The 25,679-nt window shown below is 38.8% G+C and overlaps 1 protein-coding gene across 3 annotated transcripts; it reads right to left on the minus strand.

Moving 5' to 3' along the window:
• RABGEF1 (RAB guanine nucleotide exchange factor 1) lies at window positions 1–25,538 on the minus strand. Of its 3 annotated transcripts, XM_069791307.1 has the most exons (11): window positions 25,410–25,538; window positions 15,095–15,280; window positions 12,528–12,694; window positions 11,374–11,493; window positions 9,205–9,225; window positions 8,146–8,312; window positions 6,457–6,538; window positions 5,510–5,642; window positions 5,016–5,107; window positions 4,389–4,645; window positions 1–3,350 (listed from the first exon to the last, which is right to left on the minus strand). In XM_069791307.1, exons 2-11 carry the CDS (start codon window positions 15,271–15,273, stop codon window positions 2,952–2,954), a joined length of 1,617 nt encoding a protein of 538 aa, XP_069647408.1. In that variant the 5' UTR covers window positions 15,274–15,280; window positions 25,410–25,538; the 3' UTR covers window positions 1–2,951. The 3 variants fall into 3 exon arrangements, with proteins under 3 accessions (XP_069647408.1, XP_069647409.1, XP_069647410.1); XM_069791308.1 differs by lacking the exon at window positions 9,205–9,225; XM_069791309.1 differs by lacking the exons at window positions 9,205–9,225; window positions 11,374–11,493 and having other exon boundaries at window positions 25,410–25,537.
• Window positions 25,539–25,679: the final 141 nt, after the last annotated feature.

Here is a 25,679-nt window from a genome sequence, read left to right on the forward strand (position 1 = left end):
TAACTGGGTAGAAGAATCAATTTAATTTCATAATTCAGTTATATGAAACTAAAAGACTGTACAGTTTAATTAACCAGTACTTCCTGTAAAGTATCTTCTGTACTACAGCAAAATAATTGGGGGTTTCACATGCAAAGTAGTTTACAACGTAAGTTCCAATTCCTAGTAATGAGCTCCACAGTCTTTGATTTCAGTAATACTGAACTAGTAGTGCGCTGTTGAAAAAAACCAAATAATTTCTGATGCTGTGACTGTCACCAAAGCACAGCAGCCTGTATTCCAATTCACTTTAAGGTAGTATTTCAATTAAACTCTCTGGTTCACAAGTAACTTGTTCATAGATACCATTTGATAACTTTATGCATCACTGAGGTCTCTCACTGTATCTTATCCCAACCTTGCCTGTGGGACCAGAGCACCTCTATACTACAGCAATGCCCAGTACCAAGCCGATCTGGTACTGCTTACTGGAGGGTTCATCAGCTCACGCTGAGCCCAGAACTGACACAGCATCTTCCCAGCTCAGTGAGCAGCACCTCACAGCACCCTGTGCATGACAGCTTGCCCAGTCTGAATTTTTAAACACTGGAAAGATACTCTGCAGTTATTACCAGAGCAACTGAACTACCTTACTTTTAAGCAAGACAAAACTATTTACCTGTTTTACCTACAGACGGGTCATTTGCCTAATAAAATACTGACAAGGTCTTCAAGCAGTCTAGTTACTCAAACACTAGAATGCAAGTTCCTGTGAGAGCTGCTCCCAGCGTTGTTACTACCCAGGCTACACTATGGCTAAGAGCAAACCACTCCTGCTTGCTATCTTTGAGATGGGGTATGGAAATCCATCTTACCTGGGATTCGGAGGATTTGTTTGCTGAAAACACTCCCACTTTAGTGGCTTGATAACAAGATGGCATATGAATAAGAGATAGTTTAGTACAAATGCACCAGCAAGTCGTTCTTAAGTACTTAATCACTACAATGATCTTTCTGCAAAGAAAAGGACATTGTTACCTAGACTTGCACTTGAATGGCTAAGAATTGTGTCTGCAAAAACACAGAAGCAGTCACAATTATATTCACATTAATCATTAACAACATAAGAAAACCCAGTGACAAGATCTTTAGGAACTCATTAACAAGGCCATAATGTACACACTTTTATTTAAACATGGCAATTTACACAATAGTTCAAAGTTTGCTTACCCCTACCCCCCCCTCGGAAAACCTGTGTACCTAGATATCAGAATTAGCACCTAGTGTTTAAAAAGAAAAGAAAGACTTTACAGTATTATTTACTGCAAGCACAGGTCAGCTCCTAAGCAACGCGGGCTCAGAGACACAGGGTTACATTAAATAATTTAATTTCTTGTGATCATCCAATTAGCTCATTGCTTCACCTCTGCAGTAGAGTTTTGGGTAACTGGTTATCTCTGAAACACTAGGAATGCATAGTTCATAAGGCTAAATGCATTTGACAAAAAGGGACAAATCACAGTTGTGGTCTGAAATTATTGCAGAGCAAATTTAAAATAGCAGTGTTTTTAAAGCAGTGGAACATAATAAAGAGGTAGGTACTTTCCTCCTTGATGGTAAGAATTTAACATTGCTTAAAAGTAGTTCAAGCTACCTAGCTTTATGTTAGATATCTCAGGTACACAAACAAGTCATGGCAGACTGGATTTACTGGAAGATATTTAAAATTATATAGAAAATGTTTCACTGGCATAAAAAAGTTATATTTTTAAGAGGTTACTTTTTGTGGAGTGTGCTATTATTCTTAACTTGAAATACACCGATCTAAACTTTTAGTGACATCAAGCCATATTTACCTTGATGTTCAGTGCTTTAGCGAGGTAAATCCCTTTGCTAAAGAGGGTCACTAAAGATCAGAAGACTGATGTTTTGTGAAAATAAAGCGCACTTTTCTGCTTGGAGCAACGGCTCATGCTTCTTCTAAAAAGCAGCCTCTAATTATATGAACTTATTTATCTACCAGGATTGTCAAAAAAGCAATCAAGACCTAGCCCACTGACGGAAATTACTAGGCAATGCCAGAAAAGAAAGCCACTTTTGGTGCAACTCTTGCACTATCTCTTCCCCTCCCCCTTTTTGTTCCACATTATGCAATTTTTAATACAAATATTGCTTCCTATTTCTGAAGCCTGGCTCCACATTCTCTTCAAAAGTAGTAATATCAGCACTTATGTGCACCACTGAAGGCTATCAGGTGTACTGACAAAGCAGAGAGAACGTTTACATGAAGAAATGTCATATTTCAAATAGCACTTTTTTTTTTTACAGAGCAAATTGAGATGAGTGTCAAGTTTTCAAATCATTACAACAATATCCTCTCTGACTGCAATTCATCAGTTATACCATCTAGCTTATTGAAACATTAACAGTGTACTTGCCTTTATACTGCAACATGATTTAACTGAAAGGTGCTAAAATGAACACTTCTATATCATTTTCACTCATACACAAGATGTCATGCACAGTTGAGACATTAGATTTTAAATCTATTTACAATTTTACATATTTTACAATATATATTTCATCTTTACAGCTACAGAATAAATTCAGACTAACATTGGTACCTTTTGAGTTTCTGCTGGGACTCGAATTCAAGTTAAACTACTTATTAAAAACAAGTAAGTGCATGCCTACAAGGAAGCTTTCAGGAAAAATGTCAATGGACTAGTGTTGCTTAAAAATTACACCGGTTTGTGTAGAAAATTTAAATTCAGTTCAAAAACCCATAAAAGCCTAATAGAAATCTACTTGACTAAAATAAATACAATTCATTACACTTAACAAAAAAATGTACCTTTAAAAATGTACTGATTTAAGCTCATCTGATTTTTAGCCTTAAATGTACTTCCCTTCCCAAGTAGCTGATAGTACTAGGTGAGAATAATGATGCTTTTCAGAGTTACTACTGATAATTATCCTGCATAAACCTGAGGCTGCAGTGGTGGGGGCAGCTTGTCATTCTCCACATTTTCAGAGTCAATAGCTGCTAAGGCTTGACTTTTTGGTTTTATTTCTAATGGATATTTCTCAACAATATCTTGGACTTCCTTTGTTATTCCATCAGTCCAATCTATCAGGTCTTTCTCAAGCTTCTTGGCTTCATTGACAATTCTTTCCTGTTTCTCATTCAACTGAGACAGGAGGTCTAAGTTTTTATACATTTGCTTAACACCCAGGCACACATCAGGTGAGAAACTGTCAGATTCTTGCTTCTTCGGGGATGTCTGACCAGTCATAAAACGATCAAAATCTTCTTGGCTTAGATTTAAAGACTGAGCATCCAGTTTTTCAATGAAGGCCACAGCACAGCACTACAAACAAAACAGAGAGTGAGTATCACTGCAAGCTACAGATTGGAATGTATGCATTCTATTTTTTATCCTGCCATTAGACCAGTAACTGATTATTTTTTATTTAATGCCTCAGATTGCTCCTAAAGATCTTTTCCAGAAGCTAACTATATCAGACAGTTCATATGCCTCTTTCCTCTCCCCAAAGTTTGAAGAAGTCAAAAACTCTGAGAACAACACAGGAAGACACCACTTCAGCAGAACAGTACCAACTCACTGGATAACATCCGTTACAAACCTCAGGGTTGCTGCATTTTGGAGGTGAGGGAACAGAAAGAACATGACAACTAGACAAGAGCACTATATTGATATTTAATAATCTGATCAGCAGAGATCTGCTATGCTGTCTATTCATTTTCTGAAGGAAGGAATGTCAAATGCCCATCTTACCTTGTGGATGCTCTCCTCCTACTGAAAGGAATTTTTAACATTCCAAGTATTTAATTCAACTACATATTTTCCCTCGAGAATTGCTTTACGATGAAATGCAGAGAAGCCAAGTTCATAATCATAATTCCTTCTAACATGAACAAGCACACCAATAAATGCCTCCTGCAGAAGCTTTAAAAAGCCTGTTTACCTCCACACATTAATGGCCTAGTTCTGCGGGCTGTTCAAGAAGAGATAAACTCTCATGGGCTTAAATAGGGAACTTTGCATCCATAACATCTGCACAGTCCAAACTCAGGCTTTTAGGAATAGAAAGTAATTAACTCCTTACAAAATAAAAATATACCCAAGTCTTAGCATCAGACCGTTCACATAAAGGGTTTAATATTATAAAGAAAGCAAAGCACTGCCTGCTTTGGAAAGCAAAGGAAGAGAGAGGAGATATAAAGCAAGAGAGCAGGCTGTACTCTAAGTAACCTCAACCACTCTCTGAAGATCAGTTTTAATTTTCCTTCTGTGTTATGCTGTGTTTGCCTTTACTGGAAACTCCTACATCCAAATAAAAGACAATCTTGTTATATAAAACGTTAATACTATTCCTACACTTACCAGATTGGTAAAGTAGTAGCCATCTTCTCCTGTCATTAACCTGCTTGGATTACAGAAGCGTGTTATATACTGGATGTTAGACTGCAGACGGGGTGGGTTTCCCTTCAAAACAATGTATATAAGTGTTGGAAGAAAGTCATCAGCAGAAGCTGGTTCGTTTTTTGTGATTTTAATAGCATTAAATATATGCTTGCTGCACTTGGTGATGCATGCTAATTTATCACGAGGGACACGCTTTGAATCCATTTCAATAATATCTGTAAGATAAAAAAGTTCTCAGATCATTAAAACCATATTAACCAGACACTTCAATGAGTAGGACACTTACTGGACAATACTAATACTGCATCATTTTTCTGTGGTGCTTGCTATTCCATAAAAGTATCTGTTTATTCAACCTTCTATTGGTTCAGCCCAAGTATTTCAAATAGATCAGGTAAGCCTAAGCACTTCTACGATAGAAAAATTGTTCCCGCTTCACAGATGATATCCTAGTCCAGTATCACAAAGACTACTGCAAATCTAAAAGCCTGGACCCCCTTCTGATGATAGCAGAAAATAATCTCTATGAGCAAGAGATATAAAATTTAATGCTGTAAGTAAGTATACACTTCATCATTCACAAACCTGTAATTGCTTTTACAACCATATCGGAGACTTCTGGAATTTCTTCATTGACAGGAACACACAGCATTTGTGGAGTTACCCAGTGCAAAGCCCTATGACAAGAAAAAAAAATGTTAAACTGTTCTGTGCCTGTAACATTCAGGTGTTTGAAACAAGCTGCTTCTTGAATTCAAGGCACAAGGAGTGCTTTGTGTAAATGAGACACTAGTCCAGTCATAAGCTAGTTTATTCCACTGAAGTAATTTATTTCCATAAAAATACTTTCTTTTTTTGCTATAATTTAACAAAACCAAACCAATTAGTCCTCCTAGTGTAGTAGCTTTCATTAGTCATTCTATTCATTCCTTCTGTTTCTTAAATAAAGTGCTTTTAACCCTTTCTGGTTAAAAAGCTTGCCATTTTTGTGTGCACAGCAGAAGATTTTTAACATGCTTGATTAAGAGCTCATTTACAGGACTGTGGATTACTCAACCATTTTTCTTTTAAAGACTTACCTGATTCTCTTTTGGACAGCAAGATCTTTCTTCTCATCATCAGTTGTTTCAGGGCAAAAGACATATTTATACTGTCGAGTCATAATATATTTTTCAATCTGATCCATTGCTTTCTCTACTTTTTCAGGGGGCACTGAAAGGTAAAAATCCCACGCCCAATACAGTAAATAAAGTATTCTGTGGCTCCTTTGAAGATTTAATACAGTTTCGTCCTAATATCGCCAAATCAGTACTACTGACTTGATCCAACCTGAGTTAATAAACAATGGATATACTTGGAGTACTTTCACTCTCTACAGCAGAATTAAAAATATAATGGTGACAACACCATAGTGACATGCCAAAGTAAGTACACATAGGTTCACAATGAAGCATGTTCATTTAGCACATTCAACACACAAATTAGGTTCAGCTGCTTGCAGCTTACAAGAATATTTCTCAAAAATACAGTCTTTGAGAATAAGTCCAGTGAGGTCTTCCAAGTCGTCTGTTTCTGTTTATGTCTAAAAAAATCCCTGGGTATGTTTAAACTGTGCCACTTGCATACCAGGCACATAAAAGCAGTCCACAACAGAAATACTCCCTCTCACTGGCTTCTTGTGCATTACAGTGTAACGTAAGGCTCGCAGCCGGTTAATTGGGTTGAGACTACCTATTCAACTTCAGTTTTAAACAAATAGTATTGAATTTAAAACAAGAAATTAAACCAACTGAACCATATTTAATTGAAAGTTTAAGAAAAACCTGTAAAAACAAATAATTTACACGGCAAAGCTTTATAGAACTGGTGCTGCTGGGAATAGCTCTAACTAAGGTACTGGAATTTGTTAACAAAATTTCTGAAAGCTGGTTAGGAATGTTTCGTTTTTACTTGAAAATGCAAGAGGCTTTATCCTCAAAATCATTACTTTTTCAGCAGTAAGATACGAGGAAGAGGAACATGATACCTTTCCAACGTGTCTGTAATTTCTCTGCTACATTTTGATAGAAGTCCTGGGCACATTCAGATTGCTCCTCAATGCTTAAGTCCTATAACAGAAAACTGTTTTAAGTGTGCATGTGTGGAAGAAACGGCAGCAATGCCTCTCATGTTTTGTTTTTGTTTAAGGAAAGTGTCCAGATGTAGTAACAGTCTGAGAATGCAAATATATCAGAGATGTTTATGTTGGCTAAATTATATTTAAAAATATGAGAAACCAAGACATACTGGCTCTTTAACATGTGAAAGACGTTTATTTGCTGAACAGATGTATATTAGCAATGGAACTGGACAGGTGCAATGCCGTTTTCCCTAGACACATCCCTGAGCAACGGTTGACAAAATACTGTAGACTATTAAGCAGAATGCTTGCTCCCAATTTTGTCTCTTAACTTTTTAAGAAAGGATATACAGTATACCAAAAACCAAGAATATAAATCATAATTTGAAAGAATATACAGTAAACATTTCTAATGATAAAGTTACTATGAAATATATTCACAATGTTATTTGTTAAACAACATTGTCTTTTGGGCATTAACTAACTGAGCTACTGAAGAATGTAACAGAGGTTTGCAGTTAAAATTAACTTTACCTATCAAGCCACTTTTCACCATTAAATGGCAGCATAAAACCATACATTAAAAAGAAAAAAAAAAAAAGGAGAGAGAACTTAGTTTCTGAATTCTCTAAGGCCAAAAACTAGACAGTTACCCTTGAACACAAAGTCTCAGCTCTAATGGCAGTGCTGCATTTTAGGCCTGGTTTACATGTAGCAGCAAATTGTATGTTTTGAGAAAGACTTCTTTTTGACTAGCACAAACTATCAAGGAACTAGGAAATGAGAGTACCTTCAGTGTTTATAACCAGTAATAACAACACACTATTTTCATGAACTCTATGCTCAGAATGAATCAGTTCTAAAAGAGAAAAAAAACCAAAACAAAAACCAAACCAAACTTCAAGATGTTTTCAAAGTGGAGGGCATGTAAGATTCCATCAGAACTTTCTTTAACTTCCAGTCCAATGTGAAGATATAATTTGAGTAACTACATACTAAATAGGGAAGGGAAGGAAAAAAAAGTAGTGTGCTAAATACTGACTCATTTCAACCATAGGTGGCACTAGAGATACATTAATATTTCAAGAACTTTTTTTTTTTAATGGAGAATGAAGATGTAACCCTTATTCCACATTAAAAAAAAAAAAAAAAAGAAAAAAAGCATAGTCAAGTTTCCCTTCCCCAAAGAAAAGGAGACATGTTGGTTGATACTGTATTATCTTTCTAACTTTTTAGACTTCAGAGATCTAAAAACTCATTATGTAATATATTTTAATTTCCACAAGTCATATTTATCTAGAAAATTGTTCAACAGACTAATTTATGTGGCATTTATTCAGAACTCATTTATTTGGGTTGCAAAGGAAAGTTCTCTCAAGATACCGGGGTTGGAGGGTTTCTTTGGTCACATACCATATCAAAAAGCAAGGCATTGACAATTTAAGACTGCCACTAGATCTTCATTCAACTAAGCATATCAGCTAAAGACTCCTGTATACAATATACAAAAAACAAACTGCTGGAAGAAGTGCAGCATTTTCTCCATCTCTCCCCAGTTTCCCCATTTTATTTATGTAAAAGGCATGCAAAACTTACCCTTTTATGATTCATTGTGTCCAAAAATAGTTTACATTGCTTATAGATATCTTGTCCAGGCTTTTGATACGTCTTGAGAAATTCTATGAATTCCTTGGATACTCGATCTGTCTCGATGCTAGCCTGCCTGTTTATAGAAGGGCTGGGAGCCTTGGCTTCTTGGATCTCTGCCGGGAAAATTTAGGCACATCAGATTACCTTTTTTACACTGATGGATGACTGCAGGAAGCGTTTAATGTGTCTTAAAATTGCAGGTTGGTTTTTTCAACTGTGCAGATGAATGAGCATTTCTTTCTCAAGCTTTACCAGTGAAATGCTGGATATTACTAAACAGAACTCTAAGAAACTGAGTATTCCACTGAAGTGAAACATTTATAGCCACATACCCATTTACACTAATGGCCTTTTTATATTAGCAAATTACTGTAACATGGGTTTGCTTTCGGGTTTCTTACATTTTCATTCCCAGGTAAGATATCTCCATATAAGATCAAGGCTTCCAGATGGGATTCTGCAGCAGTTTAAGATAATGGAGTGCTCCCTTTTCCGTTCTCCCTCACCTTTACATTCCTGCTCCTTTGCTTTCAACTGGCTCATGAACTAGCTCAGGGAGTAGTAGTTTGGGGCAGCCCTAGTCAGAAATCAGTGTTTCTTTGGGGTTATTTTTCAGCTTGATCAGCTCCCCAAGCTGGCTTCCCACCAGGTCATAGGAGCAGCAGCAGCAGCACAAGACGAGGAATGGGAGCATGAGGTTGGTGAAAATGCAGCAGCCCTTCTTTGGCTAGGCAGCAGATGCCACAGAATCACACCTGCAGTGTAAATGAGAACTTGGCCATTTGTGTTTCGGCAAGAACAGAAGCACCGCGCCTGTTCAAGAAAGAATTTGCTTGGCACTCAAGAAGGAGGTAGGAACACAGACTGCACACAGCACTGGATGCAAGTTTATATAGCTGCAACCACAGGATTTTTCCACACAAACACATCTGATTTTCCAGGGTGTACGTTGCAAGTTAATTGTACTGATCCAATACCTTCACTACCCAAGTTTAGTTCACCCACCTTTCAACTTGCCAGCCAACACTGTTCAGAATGAAGGATTGAATAGAGATGATGTAAATGAACATGATGAAAAGCAAGCAGCAAAGAGACAGAAAACATGAAAATATTCATGGTCAACATGATACAAACACATCTTTCAACCTCAAAATACTAACATGCACAACAAAAAAATCCTTGTTTCAATAAGCATACATGCAGAACTCCAAAATATAAGGAAATAAATGGGATTAGTATATTTAAATTGGTATGTTTTATATTGGAAGTAGCTTATTGTTGGGTTTTTTTGTTTGCTGTTACTTGTTTTTAAAGAGATACAGCACTATAGTAAATTCAAAGCTGTAGGATCCAGTGACTAACAACAGTGATCACTTGACCAAAGCACAAGACTCTACACTTCAGCATAACCTTCTCTGGGTAATAATTTGGTCAGATACCATTAAAACATTTATTGTATTTAAGTGATAAGAATGGAAAAGGTTTTGCAAATATTTAAATTGCAGCTGCAGCAATCAAGATACGGAGTGCAAATCAATCTCCTTTCTAGTTACACAAGAACACTTTTTTCCAGAGGGCATTTCCTCCAATCTTCTTTATACCTAAGATTCAAAGTAGAATGCCTGCACAGTACTCAAGCTGAACAGCAACCACTACTATATGTTGATCCAAATTTGTCATATTTAATATTACATAACCAGTAAGTACAGAGCATAGCTTTGCAATAATAAACAAAGCAAGCAGGTCCACTTTTGAAAGGGTAGAATTATAGGGTATTTTTTCCACAATTAATTACTGACTTCATTTCAAAGAACAGCCAAAGATTTATTTACTTATTTCAACACCGAGTTCACTGTATCAGAAAAATCATGAACTTTATTCCACTATTTGACCTTAAGGAATATGAATATGATTTTTTTAGTCATGGATCTAGAATAGATTTTTTTTTTTTTTTTTAGTTACTAGAGAGATGTAGACAATTGAGGCACATTACTGTTAATGTAGGCATTAAAAAAATTTGAATGTTAGAATGAACTGTCTTTTTAATGAGTCACACCAAGAACTACATGTAGTCACTCAGAAATGTTGCACCTTCATTAATCTCCGTGTTGAAATCCTGATTTCAGGAAAATGAACCTGTACAACATACACTGATTACTTAGGACTGCAGGAACAAACATACTTTCAGCAATAAAGTATTTTCAGCTTTGTCATGTACTTTAAAAGAGTTAAGTCTAACTAAAAAGAAGCTGATTGCCGAAAAGAAATTCCATTTGAACAAGCTGAAGAGAACCTAGTAGAGGAGATATGCCAAAATGAAAAGAAAGAGTATGGGAAGAGTTAAGAAAGGATCACCTTTACAAAGAACAAACACTATTAATATTAAAATCTTTCTCAAGGCATTCTACAAAAATGCTAGTTGTTACAGCAGAACATTAGCACTCCAGTGATTCACTATGGTTGTGCCATGGTCATGGATCTGAGTCCAAGAATATAAAAATAGTGTTGTCATTAGCTCTACTACACACACCCATTCATCATCTTCATATAATTTGCAAAATAAAGAATGGTACATCTTCAAATTTCTTTATTCAGCAGAACACGTCAGAATTGCAAACAAATAGCATAGGACAAGATCCTAAAGGTGTTTGCTTCAAGGGTTCTGGAGTCCTTTTGGTTTAAATGAAACCAGTATGTCTTCTCTTGATATGAAATTGTCGTCTTGATAATTGTAACAAACATTTGGAGATGTTTTGAGAATGCAGAAGTTCTTGGAGTGCAAGCTATTAAACTGAAATAGTTTCAACTTACAATCAGATTTATAATGGCAACCCAGAATTATTTTTTGATAAAAATATGAAGCAGCACAAGATCTAGCTACTTCTTAACAAAATTCTTATTTTTTTGAAACTGCGTAATCCTTCAGATGTCACACTAAGGTAAGCTGAAGCTTCTTTGAGCTCTTATTCCTATAGTCTTCTTACCAAAAAGCAAAGAATTGATTTAAAGATTCAAGTTCACGTCAAGATGCTAGACTTGCTTTTTTTTGTCATCTTCGTATTCAACAGCACAAGTTATAACTGGCACAACCCTAGTTTGTATTTTGCCAAGCCCAGCTAAGAAATAAGCTTACTAAAATCAAGCAGACAGCTTGCTCAAGCTGTACTGCATTACCTTCAGTAGGGGAAGCCAGTTCCCAGGAGGGAGTAAAAATCTCCTTCAAATCCCTGAGAATGTTATCAGCATTTCGCTCCCTCCCAAGCTGTCCTGGCTTAACGATTTTCTCTTGAGCCACTGAAATAAATGCAAAAGCAAGCAAGACACCAAGAACGGGAGCATGTCAGGAGAGACGGTGCACGGGATAAAAAAAAGAAAATATGGAAAGTGAGAAGAAGGAACATAAAAAAAGTTCTTAATACATAGCTGAATGCCTCATTTAGCCAGCTGCTGCCCATGGACCAAAACAAATTCTAAGGCGAAATCCAGACATATTTAGAACTTCTTATTACGGAAATGCATTGTCAATAAGGCTAAGATATATTAATGTTGCTTTTTCTTCTGGAATGCCTCCTCCACAGTCTAGCATTTTCCAGGTTTTGCCCATGTAAGATATTGCTATGCAAAGACATCAGTGCCATTAATCATTCTTACTTGTAACACATGCTGTAGAATAAACATTCAGCCAACCACAAACTTGATATTCACAACCCCCACACACATAAACACTACAAGTTTCCTTTCACATTTATTTTCATTTAAAGGCACCCTGCTTACACATTCCATTTTTTCTGTTAAAGCTGCTGAAGTGATCCATTATGACAGCATCATCTGATATTTTGATATCAGCATTTCTATCACACTTAGACATATCAGTTTGAGGTGACTCACAGCCAGTACCTTTTCTCCTGCTTTCTTCAGGAAGAGTTCCCTTTCAAGTCCTAAACTACAGAATCACACTATGGTTGACTCATGAATCTAGCAAGAATGTGCATCATATGAACAAGATACTTCCACTCAGCAGTGCAGTGGTAGACCACCACCAGGAATACGTTTATACTACACTTTAGTGGAAGAATTCCTGTATAGCTAACACAAACACGGCACTGTTCTATTTAAAAGATTGTTCGGCATCACCCAAAAGCTCATGTTTTTCTGTTTTTTCAGTAAGACTTCACATATAGCAATCACTCTCCAGGAGCATCATTATTCCAACTTTTTAAGGTCAAGGCACAGAGTACTACTCTGCCTTTTAGTACAATACAAATATCAAAAATACTTTTTAACTTAACATGTTGTATAGAACCATTAAAAGCAAAGGAGAAAGTTACCCTTCTTAGCTCCTGTTCTGGAAGAAGCAGTGAAGAACTTCTTCACGGTAGTGACCTTTCGCGTTTTCTCATTGGTTTTCTTTTCTTCAAATTTTGAAAAGGTCAGTGACTGTGCCCCTTGGGTACTCTGACTACTGGCATATGCTTCTTCTTCCTCACGCTGAAGCCTGGAATTAGAAAAATGTATGTCTAATTTAAGTGCTTAAAACCAGCAAAAATAAGCTAATTTCCTGTGCAATAAATTACTCATTTGACATGATGCTAATTCTCCTCTATGCTCATCTTCCTTTCTTACTTCCTACCACATCTCCCTTCATTCCATTACATCCACTCTTTCCATGTTGCAATGGTGAATGAAAGCGAGGGAAAGCTTAAGATGGCAAGGGAGGATTAAATAGTAAGGTCAAAAGAGAGGAGACTGAAATATAATCACAGTCACTTTCCCCTCATGTCACAGCCCTGAATTCTACAAAGGTAGAGGTGAGGGAAAAGACTGTAGGAGGACTTCCAATAATTGATTCAGTTGCCTTCCTCGCTGCATCGTGTTCCGAATTTCACAGCCTATTACCACAGGCAATCCTTTACCATGTTACTAAAGATAAAAACTATGGCTCACAGCTGAGCAAGTGAAATACCCTGTCATAATCTCAAAAATACTCTGGGAAATAGATCATTGTTGTCATAATTTCTTTTCTAAGTCTTGGTAACACTTATGCTTACTTGAAGGAATGAGGCAAACCACTTCACTGCAAACACTGATGGGTGCTTTGCAAAGACCAAGCCCATCTTTCAATCTACATGTACAAAGTAGGGGAGGGCAAACATGCTAATCCTTCAACGGCTACTTTTCTTCCTATGCAGGAAAATTAAAATAGGTTAAATTATATTGCCCTTCAAGATGCTAAAAGGTTGAGCAATTTTCTTTAAACATCCATCCAGCTCAGGATGGACCATAAATAGTCTTGCACTTGTAATCTCTTGAGGCAAGAATTGTGTTTTATCTGTGCTGACAAGCCTGTCTGTTCGCTACAGCAAACAATCACAGCTTATCTGTTCCTTTAGCATCTCCCTACTGAACAGTTACTTATTAAAGAATTCCTTAAATGCCCCACTTTATTGTACATAGATGTTATAAGACTGACAGCATAACTATCTGCTCTAATAATACTTAAGCTTTTATTAACTGTTTAAGCCAAATTTATGGCAGAGTTAAAAAATGACACGTCCTCTGTACTGTACCCAACAGCTTACCTGGCACCTTCTGATTAGGCTAGAAAAAGTTTCAAGCACTTCTTAACTTGCAGTTAATCTGTTCCAGTGCCAGACAGTAAAGAGAACATTATAAACAAACAAACAAACAACTTCAAAGTCTAAGATAAAGAGTGTCTAGGGTAGTCAGATACCAGAAAACTTAGGGCTTCCAAACTATAACCATCAGTTTGGACCCAACTCAAGTTCAGAGAGCTTCCACAGATGTCACCTTCTTCAGGCAGGCTGATGTAAACAGTGCACTTAATGACTTTTCTTCCCCATTCCACCCGCCTGTGACCTTGGTTAACATATCACTAGGTAACTCAAGTTCACTGAAGGGTTCCAAACTCGAGTGCAGACATGTATCTCAGGCATTTGCACTTTCTCCTAGAGTTCGGGCATATTCCACTAATACATTAAGGTAAGCATATGTAGAGAATCAGTGTCAATATGAACAAACATCTTGGCCAGCTCAAGGCAACTGCCAATCAACTCTTAATACACAGCTAGATGCTCCTCCATCTTAAGAATTCACATAACCCTGAAACAGTTAATTGTGAGTGGATGTCGTGTAACTCATACCTGGAAGTACTACAGCTGTCCTTTGTTCACAAAAGACGATGCTTTGCAGTTTCTCAGGCAGCAGATAATGCTTTTGCTTTCTACCCAAATCCAACAAAAAGCAGTTGAAGCTACTCTTATTTTCTCACTCAAGCATAGATTTCCTCCAAGACCCATTTTCAGGGTCAAGCATTTATCACACTAGGAAAGCTAGACTGTTTTGCAGAAAGTACGTGCTTAGAAAAATTACCTACATTGTTAAAGCTAAAGCTTTGATGGTTTTGGGCTCAATCCTGCAGTTTAAAAGAATGACCACAGACAAGACTAAACCCAATTTTTTAATCAGTAGCTGAAATGTAAAGCCGTTGTGCTGGCTATATTCAAGACAATAACTGTGGTCTCCAGAGGCAGAGGTATTTTAATCAAAATTGTCACTTTCACCCTTCCAACTGCTAGTTAGAATTACAGATTTCAGTATGCAAATTAGGTCAAAGTATTTGTTGAGAGGTTGGGGGGATGTTTACATTTATTACTTCACAGACTTTCTTTTGAAACCTCTTAAATTAGAATGTCATAAATATTCATCTTTGCATCAAAAGGAAGATTTTCCTTCCCTTTCTTGCTGGAAAGGTCAAATTTGAGAACTTATGATGAAACTGAGCCTGAGCAAATAGGACTAGAAAATAGGAGGCAGGAATAGTATTTAGTGAAGTCACCCTACTATAAAAGAGGAAGGAATAAAGAGGGCTCTTTACCGCTCTGCCAGCTCCCAATCCTCTTGAATCTGTTTCTGCCTGGCCTTATGGTATTCCTCTCTCCAGCACTTGGAGCAAAATCCCTGCCAAGCAGGATTGCCATAGTAACCACATCCCTTCTTGCACAGTAGCTCTGACTGATCGACGTGAATTCCTCTGCGTTCAGATTTCAGGTTCATTTTCTTCCTGTTTAAAGAGAAAAGGGTTAAAGACAGAAATATGGTAACAGCCTGCTAGAAATAATTTCTTTTGAAGGCTTGCCTTTTAGAAAGAAGTCACCTGTTTTAATTACTTAATAGTTTCATAGCAACAAAATAAAGGCCTCAGGAGGAAGGGCACAGTTACATAACCATACAGCCCCAAAAGCCAACTGCAACATCAGCATATGTTTGCATAGCTTTGACCTGCAAACAGTACCAGACAGCTGGCCTGGAAAGCAAGCCAGCAGTACCAGTCAAACAGCTACATACGCATGTGGAAAAAGGCACAAGTCTCTGACCTCACCAGCACATTGTTCTAACAGTTGCAGAGGCACAAAGCAACAGAGGAAAAAAGAAATATGGAAAGTTACAATCACCACGAAGGAAGCAAACTGAGTAAGAGACGAAATGTAAATAGGTTTGTATTCAGGCTAAGACTGTCTCTGCAAAGAATCACACTGGTGAGACTTTAGCTAACGTATCTTTGGCCTCAAAGAATATGTCTTCATGGCACAGTCAAGTATCACAGCTAACCCAGCAGGGTACATTAACACGGATGAGGTGCATCTCCATTTCCTTCAGTACTCGGGTTACTTCGGAGTTAAGTTGGGCTTCTGCATACAGCACAGCTCTATAGAATTTATATAAAGTGACTACAACAAAAAGATTTATTCTCATGCCTACACCACCACTGTGCAGAGCCTGCCTTCCAGTGATCCAGCCCTCCCCTTTTCTTGCTTGACAGAAACCATCCCACATGCCAGCTTGCTCCCAAGGGCATTTCAACTACTTTGTTCTAATTCTAAATGCTGGATTCATTTTAGGAGAAAAGGAGCACAGGAACCCCTGTATTAGCAAGTTTAAGGTCTGCATATTAAAACACAGACATTTGGATTGCAATATTGACATACAGAGACACTAGGAATACCACAGCAAGGCACTGGAAAGCAGGTCTTGGTCACCAAATCCAGCCCCTTTTTCTTCCTGTGATCCTCAGCAGACAGTGCTCTGTGTAAGCTGAGCAAGCACCTCAGCAATTCAGTTTCTTGCTCTCACATTCGTAACCAAAGGTGCCCCTACGACTTCCTTCCTCTAACAGGAAAACCAGAAGATTTTTAAACCAACGCTGCCCTGCAGTCTGAAGACCCTGCCCTGCCCTCCCTTCGAGCTCATTACTTAAGATCACACAAGGAAAACAGAACACACATTGAGATGCAATGTATGGAAAGCAAGATGAAAAGAGATTTTCTTAAACTGAAGAATGTCAGTAACTGTCAGAGTAAATCTCGTTTTAACCCGAGATTCATGACGACCCCTAAGTTCATGTGTTTGAAGAATCTGGATCTCTGGTTTTTCACGTTTCTGCCCAGCAAAGGTTACTTACCCCTGGCAGGTCTTGCCCTCAACAGTCTCAGAAAACTTTTCTCTGGGTCATCCAGCAAACCAGATGTGATACGCACAACTGTCATTACCAAAGATAGTTTTCTACTATAGGAAGTAACAGCTAATTTGTTCCAAGCTGAATTACATAAGATCAGCCATTTTAAAAGACTGATAATGTTTAACATTTCCCATTAATCTAAAGTTATTTTAAGTAAAGTAACAGGAAACACTTATGATTTTCTCTGAGGGGGGGAACAAATTAAATATTCCATCTTACCTATGTAAGTATTATGGCTCCTTCCACTAACTTCTTTTCTATCTTTGAAAGTAGTAATGAGCTCCTAAAAATAATCTAAAAATAGTTTCATTGTAGAGACCTGTATATTAAGGGAATCAGTTTCTTAATGGCATAATTTATAAAGACACATTTCCTCATTTATACAGATAGACAGCAGCTGAATACTCTCTTTTCTTTCCCGCAGAATGTCTGACAGTTAAAAAGACATTAATATGCTTCTGCAAAGCAAAATGAAAAAAACCTATGAGATTTTAAATATTTGAGAGCGCTTCATTCCTATATGGACAAATTAACAGAGCAAAATAATTGCCTTCATAAAAATCTTCTGGTTTCTGTACTATCTTCATTTTCTGATTCCTCAAGTAAGGGCTTCGTGATGACTGTAATGGTACACAGATCTGCTGACTAACAATCTATCTAGCAGACCAGAAATTAAACATCAAATGTTTGTCAACTGCACAGCCTGGGACGGAAATTGCATGTTGGCAGTATTTGGAAACACAGCCCATTCTCAGAGCATCACACATGCCCTTTATGACCAATTCTGAAAAGAATGGGGAAGCAAAAGCTTGAAACTCTTCAGTTGCTCCTGATCCAGTTTAAAGACCGCTTCCTAAAAACAGAAGCTGCAGCAGCATTTTGACTAGAGACTCTACTGCAGGTGCCTGTACTAGAAAAGACCACCATGCATAAAATTTTCAATATTGCCATTAATTGTAAAGCTGATCAGTCTGAATGTTTTTTATTGTAAACTACAGGGAGCTATAAGACACAACAGATAAAAACATTTTCATAACACAAAATTCAGAGAAATTTTACACTGATCTCCATCACCCAAGGATCATTCCTGATCCTATCGCCCACTACAATGGAATAAGTTACAACAGTTTTGCAATTGCAGTCTGTAGGCCAATTTCATTAATTCAGGTGTCTGTTGTTCTTATTCAAAAGCACCATGCTTCAGACACTCGTATTTTTTGGAAACTAAAGGAGTAGAATGAAATACATGACCTTGCTTCTATTCCACATCAACATCTTGCTTTCTGAAAGCTAACAGTATACTCGGTTTCTATGCCAGTTATGCACTTTCACTATCTCTATACAGACACACAAAACTTAGCTTTCTGTATTCACAGAGCTTTAACTAGCGCCACAATTACCTTTGGCATCCTGCTAGCTCTTTGTGTACATTAGAACTAAAAATAAAGTTCTGTTTAGTGTCAAAGTTCAGCAGCTTCCCTTGGAGTAAGCAAAACAGGTCTCTTTGTAGGAAGCTTTTTTTTTTGTTTTGCATTCTTTCGGGAGAGATTTGTAAACAGCTGCAAAGCCAAGCCACTGGGAAACAAGTTGTTCTGCTTTCTCTCCTTCCAAGTATTTTCAATTGCAGTTACATCAGTTTCAGATCCAGGGACAAAAGAGGTCACCTTGAATCAATATGAAGAAATCACATGCTGCACTTCAAGCAGAGGCTTTCTGCTCCCTTTAAACACATACAGCCATTACAAAAAGAGTTTCACAGCCAATTTCTGCAGGTCTGCATTTACATTTTAATGAACAGAACAACTCAAGTTTTAATAGACTGAATATGAAAAATCCATCTCAAGTCCACTTTCAGCAACTAAATCGCTGTGTATTTTATGATCTTCCATTCCTAAAAATGTTTTGTTGGAACTTTTGAGTATCCAAAATGCTTTTTTTTCTTTCTCTATTCCCTTGTCTCCCTCCCACTCCAGCTAAAGGTGCATCATTCTTTATTCAATGATAAAGTCAGCGCATTTGCACAGTCACACCACTTATTTTGCATGGTCAGACCTCTTATTTTTATTCATGCCCTGAACGCATGACCTGTTCAAAGCTTACTTCTGAGTAACATAATCCAAAAGAAAGAACAAATTTGCTGTTTTCCTGGAGCTGGACAGGTAGGCAACTCTGAAGAGCTTTCATACTGCCTGACCACTGAGAAGTCAGGAAAACAATAGTAAGGAAGGTAACATATGTTCACATTTAAAAAAAAAAAAATCTAATCAAGAAGGACAATAAAGTACCAGAAGATCATAAACAAAATTAACTAGTACAATTTGGAGAGCTGCACTGCACCAAACATCCTTTTTACATCTCCTGTATCCCAATTAAAACACTTCAACAACTTCAAAAAGCACCACGTCTCCCTCCCAGGAGCAAACACCTGTAATTTAAAGTATATTCATACATTGCTTTCTTCAATAAGTACTTCAAATAGTTCTGATGTAAATATTGTCAGGGAAAGCAGAAATGACACTTCCTTACACATTTCCTCACAAACACCATGATACAGAATCTTCTTTTAAGCATTTCTGTACCAGTACTAGACCTCATCAAAGGTTAATATCTATGTTAATTAGCAGCACCCCTTTGAAAAGTTTAGAAAAAGAACAGGCTCTTGGACTTAGTTATTAATTTATAAAATCCCTTTCCCTTTGTTACATTTACAAGTAAAAGCTTCTTCCCTCCCATTTTTCTCTGAAATGGAAAAACGGAAACCACCCAACCCCTTTCTATGATCATGATCTTTAAACTCCACCTAACACAGCGTGTGTGTGGTTCCTCAGACGATCACTGCTAACATGTCCTGTTACACCATGGCTGCAAAAGTGGATTTATTCTGGACAATTACAACATGGAAACCTGTCCCATTGCTGGCAATCAGCGTATTTGTACCACAGCTAACAGAGGACTAGACTGTATGGACACCAAAGAGCTCCTTGTCTTACTGCCACATGCATTCCCAGGCCGGTACCCACCCAGCGTGACAGCATACTAACTCCAAGCTACAGCATCAGCTGCCCGTGGCTACATGTTTCCATGCTGTTCTAGATGTCAAGCTTTATTTTTCTAAGCTGTAGTGACATCAAGAGCAGATGAATACTTGTGTACTGTTGGTAGATGAGGCATACAATACATATTATGTTAGATATATTTAAAAGATTGTGCTTCAAAAGTCTCTAATGACAGATCAGATCTCCCTCTGTAGCTTTTTCATAAACATCTTCGAATATTTAGTTTTGTTATGATGCCTAGCATGTGAAAAAAAACCCCAACCTCTGTGGCTTAATTCAAAATTAGCTTTTTACTTGCTTTAGTGCAATTCATTCTGAAGCTCTCCAATACATCTTCCTATCAACACATTTTTCCTGTTGTACCTAAACTTATCTAAAATTTTTCTTTTTATTCACTAGTATTTTGAGCACCCATTTACTTAGAGCAAATACTTTTTAAAAAGTGCAATACCAACTCATAGGTTTCTCGTCCCTTCCTCACACCCCTAGATTTTTCCTATCAAATTTGTCATCCAAGAAGAATATCCAATAAACCATAGCTCTTACTTCAGAAAATGGAAATTCACATAATTTTTTTTAGGAAGAATAAACCAGCTGTCTGCCCAACAGTTCCTCTGTGACTCTGTCAAAGCTGCAACCGAAAACGTATGTGCAAATAGTACAGGGTTTCGGTTACCACAGTCAGGGAAAGAGACATCTGAGCCAAAACCAGAAAACCCAACTTTTCTGCAAAATACTGCTGGCTGACAGCCACACCACTTTCCCCCAGCCACATACTTCAATCTGCCTCTGAAGATTAACTAAAGGAAACACAGAAAGAGTTAAGACACAGGAAACATGCATTTTGTTACAAGTATTATCAAAGAAAAAGAACCAAAGCGTTAAGGTCAGTGGGGGCAGCGGGGGAGACTGGAGGAAAGAGGAAAGGGTTTTTTAAGAAATGTTTTCCATTGACCTGAAGTATGACAGTATTCCTTGAATGCGAGTGCTTAATAAAACCTACATTCCAGTTTTCAAGGATTTTCAGTTTCAGGTCTCAGGAGCCCAAGCTTCTCATGGGAAGCAACAAGGATACATGTAAATCTACGAAGAGATTCCATCAAAGCACTTTGTCTTCAGACAACATTTGCAGACTGCAATCTATAATCTTAATTCCCTACACACCACTGGGAAACAGCTACAGACACCAGAACACAATCTACAACAGTCACCAAAGCTCAGGCAGCAACAACTTGTTTACATCCCACATTAGATGCCTACATTTCTGTATGGGTCTAGTCCTGAGTACATCAGGCTGGACGTCCAATCTCTGGCATCTTGACTGCTCATATAAAAAGACAGCGAAGTTCACCAACATCAGTGCAGAACTAACCAGACTGCACTGGCACAGAATCAGGCAATCAGATACTATTTTACTTTTTTTTCAACTGATGATCTTCCATTACATTGCCATGGGACTAAGGCTAAAACCCTTATAATCGGTGCTATTTCACAAATGAAACTATGGGATAAGAATAGAGCTCAAAAGTTTGCCAACACCTGATGATCACACGTGGTATCTTGATATGCAGGCCAGTTACATAAAGCACAAAACTAGCTCTAAGTTTCCAAAAGGCACGCTCTTCCAATTTTAAGTCCGTAAATCCTTAGGCCATTTTTCTCAGTATCGTGTAATGGGGACTGAAGTAGCAGCAATCATTGCTTCAGGATATTGTACCTTTCATATCGGACTCAAAGCTCTCAACAACAGCAAAAGACTATATTCTAATTTTCACAGAGACCAGATTACAAAATAGCTAGAAAAATTAATAGTAAACTTATTAAAGTAGGTATCATAGTCACAGCAAAGAGCAAGTGTATTCTTAGCTTTTATGTAATATGAAAAAGGTGCTCCTTTCATCAAAATAGGATCTGTCACTACGGTCTGATTTAACACACACATGAAAGAGCCTACACTTACGTAACAAGTTCTTTTCAGCAATAAACCTAAGATCATTTTCAAAACACATTAGGGTTTCCAAAGACTGCAGACACAGCTTTGGCTTCAGGAAAAGCGCTGTGGGTGAAATCAGGTTTAGAAGTAGTATAGATTTATCATGAGTTCAGACACCACCAGCTTGTTTTTCTTGTTCCTTTCCAACATGTACCTGCCTTACTTCCCAGGGACTGAGTAGGCAGATACCTTTATTGTCAATGCAGATTGCATCACTACCACAATGACAAGATACTAGCTTTTTCATAAAATATTTATTAGTCCTGGACTGTTTAGGTCACCTTTTATAGAAGAGCTGGTTGAAAAAGCTCACTTATCAAAGCTGAGTGGAAAGCGGTCTCATTTAATCAATCTAGAGACACCTTTAGTGAGAGGTAATTGCAAGTCAATAATTATTACAAGCTATGAAAAACAGTTTCTAAATAACTCTGCATGCTAACTCTGGAAGTCAAAGTCTCGGCACAACACTTAGCAACAACCTACGCCAGTCTTTTCACCGGACTGAAGCGAACGTGATTTGGCTCTTCAGGTTTAAGTCTTCATAGCACTTAATGAAAAACTTGCATTAATTCTTCTCATTAAAAAATTATCAAAGCGCTCCAAAGACTGTTCACAATGTCTCATACAGTATCACTCACTGCAACTGTCTGGTCATTTATGGCCATCCCCAGGTATGGAATTTTAGAGCAGGAAAAGAAGAACAACTGGGGAAGTCTCCAAACACAGTTCTTACAGTAACTGTTGCTGTTTTACATTTTACTAGCACCTGAATGGTACACCATACTCCACAACAGATCAAGAGAGTAGCAAGTCCCACCCAAAACTGCATGCAACTTCAATTACTGAAAATAAATTTACAAGGTAGACTAGAAAGTGCATCAAAAGTGAGGGGGTGGAAGAATGGGATTGGGTTAAGATCTCTAACAACCACAAATTTTGCCTATGGAAAAACGTCCTCAAAATAACATGAATGTATTCCAAAGAGCAACCACTGACCCAAATGCCACAAAATTCTTGAAAGCCACGTGTTGAAATAGTCATGATTCATATGTGACCCTAAACATTCAGGCATGTAATTAGCAGAAAGGTAATTAAGCATGAGTTAATTTCCTCTAAAGGAAAGGGTGGGGCAATATGATCTAAGAGACACATGAACAGAGAATAGGAAAGCCATTAGACGCAAATTAGGAAAGAAACACGGTTGCTACCTTTGCAGCATAGATTGTATGCGTCTTCATGGTTTTAATGTGCATCTTTCTTGCTATTAAGAAATCTCAGCTATAGCAGTTGTTTCCTAGTATAAACAGTGCAGGTTGCTAACTAATGATCCTGAGAAAAGAAACAGTCATTAACTGTGATGACAGACACACAGTCTGATTAGCCACCTGAAAATAACCCACACTGTTTGGTACTGTAATTTGGCAGGGGAAATTGCAGCCACTACTTAAAACCTCTGAAACCTAATGGCCATGAGGCTTCAACACTCTACCCACAGAGCTCACTATTTACTTCAACTTGAAGATGCATTTTCCCCCTTCAACATCAGTACAGACCTTAAGCTACAGTTTTGTTTGTCTGCATCAAATTCTTAACTACTGCCCGTAGCAATGACCGCTCAGCTAAGAGTAGCATGTATTCATGACTTAACAGACTATGTCTCACCATCTACATGTGACTCATAATTGCACTTTTAAATGAAATCACAAGAAACATCTAAAAACTGCTTTGTACTGTTTGAACGGGAATTCAAGTAAGAATACGAAAAAGAGGATTAGCTAAAACTTCTAAAATCTCCTCAGAAACAGCAGTGATTGGCTTCTACACGCTCTGTGATTTTGCCAACGTCAGCCATGCTCACCTGGATACAGATTAAAACTGAGTTTGCCAGAACCTCTGAAAAAAGTTCAAAACATCTTATGCACTTTGTACCTGACTTGTTACTGACGGTGTTTTAATATAACTTCAGAAGCACGATTTTTAGGTCTAGTTTTAGGTCACGAGCAGTCCATCATCAGTGGAAAAATAAAAAAAGCATGATTGGGGATTATATAGCAAACATTAGGAGGGGAAGGAGGGAGCTGAGACTAGACTGCAAAATACAATTAAATGACAGAATCCTGGACTATCTTCAAGCTTATAATCATAGATCATTGTGTACAGCGATCTTGTGAATTGGTATAATTGGCTTTATACCCTATTCTTCCCTTCTGTTGTGTGTTGTTTTGTTTTTTTGTCAGCAAAGCATTCCATTCAGTTACAATTCTCTTCCTAATCCTCCCCCCTGCAAAACACTTGTGTAACCATGTCGAGAAGGTCAACACATCCAATTCCTGAGTAAAATACTGTTCCTGGAAAACACTACGTCCTTCTACGCTGATGGGTCATTAGTCCCAAAGGAGTCTCAGGTAACTGGAAAACCAAGAGCTAGCTGCTCAGTACACATCCCAGAGTACTGGCATGAGGAATTGCCAGCACAAAGCACTGCTTTGGAAACAGCTGCACGACTATGAGACCAAACAAGGTATGGCAAGTCGTGTCAATAATGGATTTAAATCACAAGCTCCATAACGCCACCCTTTTTCCAAAACTGCGCGCTGCCACTAGTTCCCAACACTAGGCCAGATCAGGGCCCCACTCAGCCCCAAAAAAAACTAATTTGAATTTTGCCTGTGACAACCCCCTCAGTTAATCCAACACGCCATCACACAAGTGATGGTGCCCCTGCCACAGACCAAAGCAGCCCAGGCCAGCAGGATTTAACACAGTGCCGAACCACCCCCTCAGCGAAACTTTTTGTTACTTCAAGTGCGTCATTCATCTTTCAGTATCTCACACCCTCTCTGAAAACACAGCCACTCCCTACTTCAAGGGAACGACCTGAACGCTACATAAGCTGCTCATACAGTGACAAACACCCACAAAATCACCCGAAATGCGCTGCTCAGCATCTTAAATATACTCCAAACTTCACTTGGCTTGACTTTAAAGGACTTTGATCCCCAGTCTTACAGTAAGAAGCCAAGCACTGGTAATACTTACAAGAAAAGAGTCAACCCCCCCTCAATCCACAGGGAACTTAGCAGGGAAACAGGCTGAGGGGCCAGATTTGCAAAGTTAGTGACACCTTCACCCCGATTAACTATTGAAACTTGCCCACGGAATTAAAAAATAATAACAAATACACAAACAACTTCGGTTTAGGAATTGCACAAGGAGAGAACTGGTTTACTAAGTTTCTCTGTATCCCGGTGTGTTAAGCCCGGTCACAGTCCGCCTCCTGGAGCCCGGGAAACCCCTGGCACGGCCGCCACCCCTGAGGAGAGGGGCTGCCGGGGCCGGGTACGACCCCCCCCCTCAGCGGGTTCCGACGCCCGACCACCGAGACTGAGAAGGAATGACAACGACCGGCGGCGGAGACGACGGGGAGGGGGAACGCTAACGGCCACCCAACTGTCACCAACTGTCACCGCGCGGCTGCCGGGCGAGGGGGAAGCCCTTCCCGCAGCCGGGCCCAGCGGCACAAGCACCGGGCAGCCCCCCTGAGACGAGGAGCCGCCCACAGGGTCCCGGCAGGCCCAGCGGCCCCTCGGGGAGACAAGCGAAGCGGTTCAGAGCTGCGGCTCACCGGTTGAATCCCCGGGCGGCGGGGACGAGCCGCCGCTCCGCGCTGCTCCGCTCTCCGCTCCTCCCTCGGCGCCGCTCCCCTCACGGCGGCCGGGCGCTTCCTCCCCTCCTCGGCGGCGGAAGGGCGTGCCGTCACTTCCGGGGAGGGCGGCGCCCTTTCCCGGAAGGAAGCGAGGGGCCGGTTTGCCCAGCAGAGGCCCGGCAGGCCGGGCGAGGGCTCCTCGGTACTGCGGGGGGTGCTCACGCTAGCCCCCCAGGGCGGAAGGCCGGG

This window comes from Haliaeetus albicilla, chromosome 9, assembly GCF_947461875.1.
Source record: "Haliaeetus albicilla chromosome 9, bHalAlb1.1, whole genome shotgun sequence".
NCBI lineage: Eukaryota > Metazoa > Chordata > Aves > Accipitriformes > Accipitridae > Haliaeetus > Haliaeetus albicilla.

What these genes read in the sequence shown, in the direction of transcription:
- RABGEF1 (XM_069791307.1), bottom strand. Translation starts at nt 15,273, where the DNA reads ATGAACCTGAAATCTGAACGCAGAGGAATTCACGTCGATCAGTCAGAG. An exon ending in CAGAACAGGAGCTAAGAAGG is followed by an intron (nt 11,494 to 12,527) that starts GTAACTTTCTCC and finishes CATTTATTTCAG; the next exon opens with TGGCTCAAGAGAAAATCGTT. An exon ending in GCTACTACTTTACCAATCTG is followed by an intron (nt 3,351 to 4,388) that starts GTAAGTGTAGGA and finishes TTTTGTTTGTAG; the next exon opens with TGCTGTGCTGTGGCCTTCAT.